The sequence below is a fragment of the Heterodontus francisci genome, chromosome 9 (assembly GCF_036365525.1).
Source record: "Heterodontus francisci isolate sHetFra1 chromosome 9, sHetFra1.hap1, whole genome shotgun sequence".
In the NCBI taxonomy this organism is placed as follows: Eukaryota; Metazoa; Chordata; class Chondrichthyes; order Heterodontiformes; family Heterodontidae; genus Heterodontus; species Heterodontus francisci.
The window spans coordinates 38,473,886-38,487,705 of record NC_090379.1 but is presented as its reverse complement, the minus strand read 5'-3'; the positions used below and the strand labels follow the sequence as shown (position 1 = coordinate 38,487,705).

At 43.8% G+C, this 13,820-nt stretch overlaps 1 protein-coding gene across 6 annotated transcripts in view; it reads right to left on the bottom strand.

Annotated features, from left to right (window-relative positions):
* eml5 (EMAP like 5) overlaps positions 1–13,820 on the bottom strand; it is a 223,144-nt gene that overhangs the window by 30,910 nt on the left and 178,414 nt on the right. For all 6 annotated transcript variants that reach the window (XM_068038838.1, XM_068038839.1, XM_068038837.1 and 3 more), the window contains 3 exons: positions 5,454–5,627; positions 4,585–4,793; positions 323–480 (listed from right to left, as the gene is read on the bottom strand). In XM_068038838.1, the coding sequence (XP_067894939.1) occupies positions 323–480; positions 4,585–4,793; positions 5,454–5,627 (541 nt within the window). The remainder of the gene's footprint in view (positions 1–322; positions 481–4,584; positions 4,794–5,453; positions 5,628–13,820) is intronic.

Below are 13,820 nucleotides of genomic sequence, written 5' to 3'. Positions count from 1 at the left end.
GAAGTATATTGCCATTCCTTCATCAACACTGGGTCAAAATGCTGGAACTCCCTACCTAACAACATTGTGGGCGCACCTTCACCGCTTGGACTGTAGTGGTTCAAGGCAGTGACTCACCACCACCTTAAGGGCAATTAGGAAGGGGCAACAAATGTTGGCCTTGCCAGCAACATCCATATCTGGTGAATGAATATATATATTAAAAAAAAGCCAGTCCCTTCAAAATATGTGAACTTGTAAATCCTGTACTTTTCAACATGCATAAGGAGGCCATCACTGCTTACTGTGTAGTAATGAGTTGTCAATGTATACTTTTACTCACGGTCTTTCTTTGCCTCCTGTTACTATCAGGCCATCTCGTAATGTTGTGTACATTGTGAAAACAGGCCCATTATGAGCTTTGGCTACAATTCGGACCAAAAGATGTTCCCTCCAAACATAAACATCTCCACTGATGGTACCCGTAAATGTCAAATTATTCTGCAAGAAGACAGACTGGTTTTAACTGAAAAGAAACTAATCATTGTAACAATAATGTACTTTTCCGAGCAACTCGATACAACAGAAGGGCTAACGTTCAGAATCTTAGTACCATGAAAGCCTTTAATTATTTTGCTTAGATCTTTTCTGGGCATACATCATCCTTTTTATTTGGTATAGATGAAACAAAGAGCTGGTTAAGTAAGGGAACAAAAGAACCTAAGAAGTAGGAGCAGGAATAGGCAATTCAGCCCCTCGAGCCTGCTCTGCCATTTAATACGATCATGGCTGATCTCATCTCGTCCTCAACTCCACTTTCCTGCCTCCATAACCCTTCAACCCAGTCTATCTCCTCCTTAAATTTACTCAATGTCCCGACATCCACCGCACTCTGGGGTAGTGAATTCCACAGACTCATGACCCTTTGAGAGAAGTAATTTCTCCTCATCTATGTTTTAAATCTGCTACCCCTTATCCTAAAACTATGACCTCTCATTCTAGATTGCCCCACCAGAGGAAACATCCTCTCTACATCTACTTTATCAATCCCCTTAATCATCTTATATACCTCAAATAGATCTCCTCTCATTCTTCTAAATTCTAGAGAGTAAAGGCCTAAACTGCTCAATCTTTCTTCATAAGACAAACCCCTCATCTCTGGAATCAATCTAGTGAACCTCCTCTGAACTGCCTCCAATGCAACTACATCCCTCCTCAAGTAAGGGGACCAAAACTGTACGCAATACTCCAGGTGCAGTCACACTATGCCTTGTACAGTTGCAGCAACAGTTCCCTACTCTTATACTCTATTTCTTTAACAATAAATGCCAAAATTCCATTTGCCTTCCTTATTACCTGCTGCACCTGCATACCAGTTTTCTGCGATTCATGCACAAGGACACCCAGATCCCTTTGCACCGAAGCACTCTGAAGTTTCTCTCCATTTAGATAATTTGCCTTTCTATTCTTCTAACCAAAATGGATAACCTCACACTTATCCACGTTAAACTCAGTCTGCCAAATTTTGGCCCATTCACCTAACCTATCCATATCCATTTGTAAATTTCTTATTTCTTTATTGCAACTTACTATCCCACCTATTTTAGTGTCATCTGCAAATTTGGCTATAATACCTTCTATCCCTGCATCCAAGTCATTAATATAGATTGTAGATAGTTGGGGCCCAAGGACCGAATGCTGTGGCACCCCACTAGTTACATCTTGCCAACCAGAAAAGGACCATTTATCCCTACTCTCTGTTTTCTGTTGGTTAGCCAATCCTCTATCCAAGCTAATATATTGCCCCTAACCCCATGTGATCTTACCTTGTGTATTAACCTTTTGTGTGGCACCGTATCAAATGCCTGCTGGAAGTCCAGTTATACTACATCTACAGGATTCCCATTATCCACTTTAATTGTTACAGCTTCGAAGAACTCTAGCAAGTTAGTCAAACACGATTTACCCTTCATAAAACCATGCTGACTCTGATGGATTGCATTTTGACTTTCTAAAAGTCCTGTTATTACTTCCTTAATAATGGATTCTAACAGTTTCCCCACGACAGATGTTAAACTAACTGGTCTATAGTTTCCTACTTTCTACCTCCCTCCCTTTTTGAATAAAGGTGTTATATTAGCATTTTTCCAATCCACTGGAACCTTTCCCGCATCCAGGGAATTTTGGAATATTATAACCAATGGATCCACTATCTCCGCTGCCACTTCCTTTAAGACCCTAGGATGTAGGCCATCAGGCCCTGGGGACTTGTCCGCCTTCAATCCCAATAGTTTGCTCAGTACTTTTTCCCTAGTGATGATTATTGTTCTAAGTCCCTCCCTTCTCCCTTTCTATAACCTCTGCATTATCTGTTACTATTGGGATGGTACTAGTGTCCTCCACTGTGAAAACTGAGGCAAAATACTGATTTAGTGTCTCTGCCATTTCTGTGTTCCCCACTATGAACTCCCCAATCACATCCTCCAAGGGACCAGCATTCACTTTAGCTACTCTCTTCCCGTTTATATACTTGGAGAAGCTTTTGCTATCCGTTTTTATATTTTGCGCTAGTTTTATTTCATAATTTATCTTTGCTCTTTTTATTACTTTTTTAGTAACCCTTTGTTGATCTTTAAAATTTTCCCAATCTTCCAGCCTGCCACTGGCCTTTGCAATAAGGTATGCCTTAGTTTTTGTCTTTATGTTAGCCTTAACTTCCTTGCTTAGCATTGGATGTTTTTTCCCCCTCTTACAGTCTTTCTTCCTCTCTGAAATATATTTTAGTTGGGAGGAATTGAATATCTCCTTAAACATCTGCCACTGCTCATCAACTGTCCTACCTTTTCATCTTCCTGCCCAGTCCACGAGGGCCAAATCTGTCCTCATGCCTATGTAATTACCTTTGTTTAACTCCAGAATGCTAGTGTGGGACTCCAGTTTCTCGCCCTCAAACTGAATTTGAAATTCTAGCATGCTATGATCACTCTTCCCTAGAGGATCCTTAACTATGAGATCATTAATTAATCCCACCTCATCACTTAATACCAAATCTGGAATAGCCTACTCCCTTGTTGGTTTCACAACATATTGCTCCAAAAAACAATCTCTAATACATTCAATGAACTCTCCCTCAAGGCTACCCTTGCCAATTTGATTAATCCAGTCTATATGCATATTAAAATCACCTATGATTATTGCCGTACCTTTCCCCCAGTATTTCTTGGTTTATACTGTGCCCCACTGTGGAACTACTGTTTGGGGACCTATAGATTACTCCCACCAGGGATTTCTTTCCCTTGCTATTTCTTATTTCTACCCAGACTGATTCTACGTCTTGATCGCCAGTGCCTATATAATTTCTCACTACAGCACTGATCTCTTCCTCTACCAACAAAGCTACACCACCTCCTTTTCCTTCCTGCCTATCCTTCCGAAATACTGAGTACCCTTGGATATTCAATTCCCAAACCTGGTTTCCCTGGAACAATGTCTCAGTAATTGCCACTAAATCATACCCATGCATCTCTATTTGCGCTGTTAACTCATTAATTTTATTCCGAATGCTTCGTGAATTCAGATACAAAGCCTTTAAGTTTGTTCTATTATCAAATTTCCCTACTCTTGCACGATTCCTTGGTGCAATATGGCATTCACACGTTCTGTCCCTCCCTTTTATTTTCTGCTAACTACCAGCCTCATCATTAACCTGCACTCCTACCTTCTCCTTTAACTTTGGCTTCCTAATTTTCCATGCAACTGAACCCTCCCCCCCCCCCCCCCCTCCCCCACCCACACTATTTAGTTTAAAGCCCTATCTACAGCCCTAGTTATGCGATTCGCCAGGACTCTGGTCCCAGCATAATTCAGGTGGAGCCTGTGGAAACTGAAGTTATTGATAAGGGATAAGTTAATTAAATACTGCATATATGGAGTTGTATTTTAACTTTTAAATAATTATGGTAATGAAGAATTGTGTGGTTTGTCGTGTAGATGGAATAAGGGAAATGTATATAAACTGGCTATTTGTAATGAGTATTTCAATTCATAACATACTCAGCTTAGAACTGTAGCATGTTTGAATTCTGCAGCTAAACCAGCAGGTTCAGTTGTAACCACTGCCTTAAGTGTATGTTTAAGTACTATCATACATGTACTATATAATTAATTAATCTGTGACACTAGATTTTTAATGTTTAGAACCTTATTGATTTGAGGAGTAAATTATAAATATGAACCCCTTCTCTAGCAATACCATAGTATGACATTTCTGGAACCCACTAAGGAGGGACAGAGCCTTCAAATGTACAAAATACTAAAGAGAATGAAATGAATTTTTCTGAAGAAATATATGCAACAAGCGCCAAACATGTCTTAGTGGCACTCATCTACAGAAAACCATTTGTGATGTTCTTACCTTATAACTTATTTGTTCTTGGGAGACTTGCAAATTATTCTTAAGAACTGTTATTCCCTAACACATATAACAGTGTGATCAATGAGGATCAATATGAGACCAATATATTTGGTTTGATCCAGTTTGAAAGATCTAACATATACCTATATAAGCACACAATTTTAACATTCATTTTATTGAAAGGTACTTACAGCTCCAAAAGCTACAGCGAGCATTGTTTGCATCCTGGCATCTGCAATTGAATTTAAGTTGCCTTTTTTGCTCTGTAAAGCTTTGCCAGCAAAGGTCCAAAACCGTACATGTTTCATCCCCACTGACACAAACTGAGTGTCTGAATCTGGCCTGAATTCTGCAACAAAAATTCTCTTGGTGTGACCACTTCTACTGGCGACTTTGGTACCTGGTGCGGGGAATAGGAATAGGCAAAGTAGATGCAAAGAAAAAAAATGATTACTGAAATAAATTGCAATTATAATTTGTATTTAGCTTTTTAAAAACCTTTTATGTTTCAAATTTGATTGACATTTCAAATTATGACTAATATGTTTATGCAACTATTTGAATTTTTCTTGTATGCATTCTTGTATTAATTTTCTTTAAATATGGAAATTTATCTGTTGACATAAAAATTAAGATAAATTAAATGATCATGTTTTTAGTTTTAATTTTAGAGATACAGCACTGAAACAGGCCCTTCGGCCCACCAAGTCTGTGCCGACCATCAACCACCCATTTATACTAATCCTACACTAATCCCATATTCCTACCACATCCCCACCTGTCCCTATATTTCCCTACCACCTACCTATACTAGGGGCAATTTATAATGGCCAACTAACCTATCAACCTGCAAGTCTTTGGCATGTGGGAGGAAACCGGAGCAGCTGGAGGAAACCCACGCAGACACAGGGAGAACTTGCAAACTCCACACAGGCAGTACCCAGAATTGAACCCGGGTCACTGGAGCTGTGAGGCTGCGGTGCTAACCACTGCGCCGCCCCATATAACATGCATTTTAACATGATCATTGTGCCTCTGCCATCTTCTTGCTTCATCTCACCTTCTTGCCATCTCCAGACAGTGATAGTATATTGAGGGTCTAGTCCTACTGAGAGGAGAAGTTTGCCCGTGGCACTAAAACTAACACAGCAGACACCCTTTGAATGATAACAGCGGAGCACAGAATGTGTCTGTTTGGTTGTCGCATCCCAAATATGAATCAATGGGGCAGTACCTGAGAAAAAGAATACAATAATCAGCTATAACATCTACAAGCTGGTGTCATTGTGCCAACATCAATCTTGTACCCATGCAAGGCACAAGTAGAAGTAGAATTATTACTGTATCCTGACTTCCAGATCCAAATTTCAGATGTTGAACCATGGATTCATGGGGTGAAAGTGCAGAAAGATTTGGTATAGTAATGATGATTTCTCAGTTTAACAAGCTTTGTAACTCAAGTAAAAACTATAGTACATTTGGTATCAACATATAAAACTGGACTCATTTTCTAAAATTAAAATGATTAACTGTCCAATTTGGACATTTTTTGTTTTGTTCCCTATGATGTCCACTTAAAATTGAATGCTTGCATATGACTACATTAAATATGGCTGAAATGACTCGTCATGAAGGCAACACTGTGATGCAAAATTTGCTTCCCTTATTCTTAAATGGTCTTCTGCTAGAGTATTCATGCACTCTTCCAGTACTTCAGTCTTAGAAATAATGTAAAATAAATGACAGCCCTAAGTGGCAAGCTTAGAAGTGAATTTGAATAGGAATACTTTTGTATGAATACTCAGTTCTTGTATGTAATGTCTGTGAGAGAGCCTTATTTTGCAGTATTTGTTAAATAGCATGATGTTGTATTTCTATTTCCGTATAGTGGACTCTAACATCAGTGTAACAAGAAAAGTATGTCTGCCCAAACCCAACAATTTATAAGTAATGTATCAGTAATCTGTTTCTGCAGACAGGCGTAAGGAGTAGATTTTGTTATTGCACTTAATGAAATTGAGGAATGGAGCCTGTGACAGATGGAAAACCGGGCAGGCTTCATTACACCAAGTGCAATAACAGAAAAACCTACTCAAAAAAGATTGTTCTGACATGCACTAATTGTTACCAATCTTAGCTCATCAAGCCTCTCCAACACCCTCCTGTTTTTGAGCTCACCAATGCTCTCTGACTTACAGTTGATCTTCGGAATGTATGGCAATGTCCCTTGCAATATAATGAACAGCTGTTGATAGCAGACAAATCAGTGCTACACAAGTTATTCCATTATAAACAACTTTCACAGGTGTCTATCCTTTACTGTTTTACAGTATTGGCACTTCCTAGTATATATATTGAAGTAACAAATTAGTTTTGATACCAGTCAGGTGCAACAAATTGTATTTATATAGCACCTTTAATGTAGGAAAACATCCCAAGGCACTTCACAAAAGGCAACAATGTTTTAAAAAGGCTCATTTTTCAGATTTCCAGCATCCGCAGTATTTTGCTTTTATTTTAGTGTTTAATTCACTGCCACTTCTCTTCCAGGAATGCCTACCTTGAAGTTCTGCTCTTCTCTCCGACAGGATTTTCGTTTGTCTCTTTTACCTTGTTCACCTTCATTGCTTTCTATTTCCCTCCTGGTGTTTGATAAGGTGTCTACCAAAACTCGTTTTCACAGCCACATCTCCTTCCTCAGTGAATGTCTCCGGCTCCGACTTATTCCTCGTGGATTCCAACTGCAGTTTCACCCATCATGCTTTGAATCCACCCAGGATCACAGGTATCTCCGAGAAATACAACATTCCTCGGACTGCTACTCTCGCCGCATCCTGAGATCCACACTCAGTGCTATGCGCCGCCACATGCACACACTGGACCTCTCTCTCCAGCAGCACCGCCTCACCTTATCTCAAAGCTGTTCTACTCCGCAGTTTCATTTCATCTTTCGTCTCATCCGATGCATTAACAAAAAACTTTTTTTCTTCCTTTCAGGTGTTAAGGAACACAAGCTCCAGCAGCTGATGGGGACTAATGCCCCTCCAGATCCTCCTTCCGCTTCACTTCCCTCTGACCCCACCCCCTCTGATCTGACCCCTTGCCGTGTATTCACTATACCCTCTGACCTCCCCCTCTCTGATGCTGAGCGTTTTGTACTCAGCAAAGGTCTCAGTTTTATCCCCTTACGCCCCCACCTCAATGAATTTCGCGCTCGGCATGACGTTGAGCTCTTCTTCCGTCGCCTCCGAGCTCACTTCTTTGTCCAGGAGTCCTCACCCCGACCAGCAGACCCATTCACCCGCCTCCAGCATTCTCCCTCTACATGGACCCCTCCCCCTGGCCTCTTACCCGCTCTTGATCTCTTCATTGAAAACTGTCGGCGAGACATTGGTCATCTCAATTTCTCTGCCCCCCTCACTCACTCTAACCTGCCCCCCTCTGAACTTGAGGCACTCCGTTCTCTCAGGTCTAACCCCGACATGGTATTCAAACCTGCAGACAAGGTTGGTGCTGTTGTTGTATGGCGTACCGACCTCTACCTTGCAGAAGCTCAATGCCACCTCACGGACACTTCTTCCTACCTCCCTCTGGACCATGACCCCACCACCAAACATCAAGCCACCGTCGAAAGGACTGTCACTGACCTCATCTCCTGTGGAGATCTTCCCTCTACAGCTTCCAACCTCATAGTCCCGCAACCCTGGACAGCCCGCTTCTACCTCCTTCCCAAAATCCACAAACGGGACTGTCCCGGAAGACCCATTGTGTCAGCCTGCTCCTGCCCCACTGAATTTATTTCTTCCTATCTTGACTCTATCTTTTCTCCGCTGGTCCAGTCTCTTCCCACCTACATCCGTGACTCTTCTGACGCCCTACGTCATTTTGACAATTTCCAGTTTCCTGGTCCCAACCGCCTCCTCTTCACTATGGACATCCAATCGCTTTACACCTCCATCCCCCACCAGGATGGTTTGAGGGCTCTCCGCTTCTTCCTGGAACAGAGGCTCAACCAGTCCCCATCCACCACCACCCTCCTCCACCTGGCTGAACTTGTTCTCACATTGAACAACTTCTCCTTCAACTCCACGCACTTCCTTCAAGTAAAAGGTGTCGCTATGGGTATCCGCATGGGTCCTAGTTATGCCTGTCTTTTTGTGGGATATGTCGAGCATTCTTTGTTCCAGTCCTACTCAGGCCCCCTCCTCCAACTTTTTTCCGGTACATTGATGACTGTATCGGTTTCCTGCTGTTTCCTGCTCCCGCCCCGAACTGGAAAACTTTATTAACTTTTCTTCCAATTTCCACCCTTCTCTCACCTTTACATGGTCCATCTCTGACACTTCCCTTCCCTTCCTCGACTTCTCTGTCTCCATCTCTGGGGATAGGTTGTCTACTAATATCCATTATAAGCCCACCGACTCCCACAGCTACCTCGACTACACTTCTTCACACCCTACCTCCTGTAAGGAGTCCATTCCATTCTCCCAGTTTCTCCGTCTCCAATGCATCTGCTCTGATGATGCTACCTTCCATGACGGTGCTTCTGATATGACCTCCTTTTTCCTCAACCGAGGATTTCCCCCCACTGTGGTTGACAGGGCCCTCAACCGTGTCCGGCCCATTTCCCACACCTCTACCCTCACCCCTTCCCCTCCCTCCCAGAACCGTGACAGGGTTCCCCTTGTCCTCACTTTCCACCCCATCAGCCTCCATATCCAAAGGATCATCCTCCGCCATTTCCGCCACCTCCAGCGTGATGCCACTACCAGTCGCATGTTCCCCTCCCTTCCCCTGTCAGCATTCCAAAGGGATCGTTCCCTCCCCGACACCCTGGTCCACTCCTCCATTACCCCCACCACCTCGTCCCCGTCCCATGGCACCTTCCCCTGCAATCGCAGGAGGTGTAATACCTGCCCATTTACCTCCTCTCTCCTCACTATCCCAGGCCCCAAACACTCCTTTCAGGTGAAGCAGCGATTTACTTGTATTTCTTTCAATGTAGTATACTGTATTCGCTGCTCACAATGTGGTCTCCTGTACATTGGGGAGACCAAGCGCTGACTGGGTGACCGCTTTGCGGAACATCTCCGCTCAGTCCGCAAGCAGGACCCTGAGCTTCCGGTTGCTTGCCATTTCAACACTCCCCCCTGCTCTCTTGCTCACATCTCTGTCCTGGGATTGCTGCAGTGTTCCAGTGAACATCAACACAAGCTCGAGGAACAGCATCTCATCTGCCGATTAGGCACACTGCAGCCTGCCGGACTGAACATGGAGTTCAATAATTTCAGAGCATGACAGCCCCCCATTTTACTTTCATTTTTAGTTTTTTTTTCTTTTTTACATTTTTTACAATCTTTTTTTTGCATTTATTTCATTTCATCTTAGTTTGTTCAGTTTGCTTACCCACTGTTTTTTTTCAGGTTTGCGCTTGCTGCTGTTCAATATTCAGTCCGTTAACACCTAATCTGTACTAATGCTTTGTCTTTCAACACACCATTAACATATTGTTTGCCTTTGCTCCATGACCTTTTGGTCAGCTATGTGGCCTTGTCCAATCTACACCTTCTCCTTTGTTATCTCTTGCCCCACCCCCACCTCACTTGCTTATAACCTGTGACTTTTCTAATATTTGTCAGTTCCGAAGAAGGGTCACTGACCCGAAACGTTAACTCTGCTTCTCTTTTCACAGATGCTGCCAGACCTGCTGAGTGGTTCCAGCATTTCTTGTTTTTATTTCAGATTTCCAGCATCCGCAGTATTTTGCTTTTATTTTAAAAAGGCTCCTTAGCTTTGCGTTTCTGCTGCAGGGCATTCAGTTATTGCTCATCTTATAGATTAGTTCTACATTTTTAAGACAACCTCGTCTTTTTTTCTTTGATATATTTTCACACATGAATCTACATAATTCCCAAAAAATTATTTTGTTAGTTACAATGCTGAAGATCAATGATTTTTGTAACTCATTATCGTTCTCATCACTGTCTGCTCCTTAATGGAAATTGAATATAATTTCCAGTAATTTAACAAGACAGAGGAAAATAGCTATTCCAAAGATCCCAGTGGATTTACATTTGGCCTTTTTGCATCATGAAAACTATTATTCGCCAAATGTTTTAATTATTGGTAATCACCCAATCGAACCAAATTACTGAACTACAAATTAGAGTCATAGGGCTGGATTTTACGTCAGGCGGACGGGAGCTGGTGGCGGTGGCGAACCCCCATCCACCCGGCCCGGGGATCCGACCTGCATTTTACAGGTCCCCAGGCTTTAAGTGTTCCGAGGTGGGACTTAAGAGCCTTGATTGGCCTGGGGCGGGCAGCCTGTTTCTCGTCCACCCCCCCCCCCCACCCCACCCCCCCGGCTCACGTAAAGTGGGGCGGAGGCGAGAGCGGGTCGGGAAGGCCTCCCAGAGCCTCCCGCTCAATTTTATGCCACCCCGCCCACCATCTGGCTCGCTGGGGTGGCGTACAATTCCGGCCATAGAGTCATTTATGGCAAAGGAGGCGGCCATTTGGCCCATCAAGTCCATGCTGGCTTTCCACAGAGCTACGCTGTCAGTTCCACTCCCCAGCTTGATCCCTGTCGCCCTGCAAGTCTATTTCTCTCAGGTGGCCATCCAACTTCCTCTTGAAGTCATTGATCAACTCTGCTTCCATCACTCTTGTGGTCAGTGAGTTCCGAGTCATTACCACACGCCGCGTAAAAAAAGTGCTTCCTCATATTCCCCCTGCATTTTTTGCCCAAAATTTTCAATCTGTGTCCCCTGGTCCTTGTACCATTTGTTAATGGGAACAGCTTTTCCTTGTCTAACTTATCTAAGCCTGTCATAATCTTGTACGCTTCTGTTAAATCTCCCCTCAACCTCCTTTGTTCTAAGGAGAACAACCCCAGCTTTTCCACCTAACCTTGTAACTAAAATCCTCCATTCCTGGAACCATTCTGGTAAATTTCCTCTGCACCCTTTCAAGGACCCTCACACCTTCCTAAAATGTGGTGACCAGAACTGGATGCAATACTTCAGTTAGGTGACTAACCAGAGCTTTATAAAGGTTCAGCACAACTTCTCTGATTTTGTACTCAATGCCTCTATTTATGAAGCCCAAAATCCCATATGCTTTACTAACCACTCTCTCAATATGTCCTGCCACCTTCAAAGATCTATGTATATGCACCCCCAGATCTCTTTGTTCCTGCACACTCTTTAGAACTGTGCCATTTATATTGCCTCTCCCTATTTCTTCTGCCACATTTGTCAGTATTATATTCCATCTACCACCTGTCTGCCCATTCTGCTAGCCTAGTAACGTCCTGTTGCAGGTGGTTCATATCATCCTCATTATTTTCTGCACCTCCAAATCAGGAAATTTTGAGATTCTACTCTGTATTCCAAGATCCAAGTCATTTATATATACCAAAACAAAGCAGTGGTCCCAGCACTGGCCCTTGGGGAACACCACTGTCGACCATCCTCCAGTCTGAAAAGCAACCATTTACTTCGACTCGCTGTTTTCTGTCCTTCAGCCAATTTTTTTATCCAATTGGACACTGACCCTCCTATTCCATGAACTTCAATTTTCTTAACCAGCCTTTTATGTGGTACCTTATAAAATGCTTTCTTAAAATCCATATAAACAAAATCCACCGCATTCGCTTTTTTTCGTTCATGGGATCTGGGCTTCGCTGGCTAGGCTTGCATTTATTGCCTATCTCTAATTGCCCTTGAGAAGGTGGTGGTGAGCTGCCTTCTTGAACCGTTGCAGTCCTTGGGGTGTAGGTACATCCACAGTGCTGTTAGGAAGGAAGCTCCAGGATTTTGACCCAGCGACAATGAAGGAACAGTGATATAGTTCCATCAGGATGCTGTGTGGCTTGGAGGGGAACTTGCAGGTGGTGGTGTTCCCATGCACCTGCTGCCCTTGTCCTTCTAGGTGGTAGATGTCGCGGGTTTGGAAGGTGCTGTCGAAGGAGCCTTGGTGAGTTGCTGCAGTGCATCTTGCATATGGTACACACTGCTGCCACTGTGGATTGGTGGTGCAGGGAGTGAATGTTAAAGGTGGTGGAAGGGGTGTCAATCAAACAGGCTGCTTTGTCCTGGCTGGTGTCGAGCTTCTTGAGTGTTGTTGGAGCCACGCCAAGGAAAGTGGAAAGTATTCATCACACTCCTGACTTATACCTTGTAGATGGTGGACAGGATTTGGGGAGTCAGGAGATGAGTTACTCACCGTAGAATTCCCAGCCTCTGACCTGCTCTTGTACCCAGTGTTTATATGGCCGGTCCAGTTCAGTTTTTGGTTAACAGTAACCCTGAGAATGTTGATAGTGGGGCAATTCAGCAATGGTAATGCCATTGAACACCACTGGGGAGATGGTTAGATTCTCTCTTACTTGAGATGGTCATTGTCTGGCACTTGTGTAGCACGAATGCTACTTGCCACTCATCAGCCCAAGCCTGGATGTTGTCCAGTTCTTGCTGCATATGGACACGGGCTACTTCAGTATCTGAGGAGTCGAGAATGGTGCTGAACATTGTGCAATCGTTAGTGAACATCCTCACTTCTGATGTTATGATGGAGGGAAGGTCATTGATGAAGCAGCTGAAGATGGTTGGGCCTAGAACACTACCCGGAGGAACTCCTACAGTGAAGTCCTGGGATTGAGATGATTGACCTCCACCAACCACAACCATCTTCCTTTGTGCTAGGTATGACCCCAACCAGCAGAGAGCTCCCCACCACCACCCCCAATTCCCATTGCTCCAGTTTTGCTAGGGCTGCTTGATGCCATACTCTGTCAAATGCTGCCTTGATGACAAGAGCAGTGACTCTCACCTCACTTCTGGAATTCAGCTCTTTTGTCCATGTTTGGACCAAGGCTGTAATGAGGTCAGGAGCTGAGGGGCCCAGGCAGAGCCCAAACTGAGCGTCAGTGAACAGGTTATTACTGAGCAAGTGCCGCTTGATAGCACTGCTGATGACATCTTCCATCACTTTGCTGATGATCGGAAGTAGACTGATGGGGTGATAATTGGCCGGGTTGTATTTATCCTGCTTTTTGGGTACAGGAAATACTTGGGAAAGTTTCCAGTTTGCAGGGTAGATGTCAGTGTTGTAACTGCACTGGAACAGTTTGGCTAGGGGCGCGGCTAGTTCTGAAGCACGTCTTCAGTACAATTGCCGGAATGTTTTCAGGGCCCATAGCCTTTGCAGTATCCAGTGCCTTCAGCCATTTTTTGCAATCACGTGGAGTGAAGACTGGCATCTGTGATGCTGGGGACCTCAGCAGGAGGCTGAGATGGATCATCCACCCAGCACTTCTGGCTGAAGATGGATGCAAATGCTTCAGCCTTGACCTTTGCACTGATGTGCTGGGCTCCCCTATCCAGAGTACATTGTGTCCCCTTGCTACCCTTTGTGCTTCTTC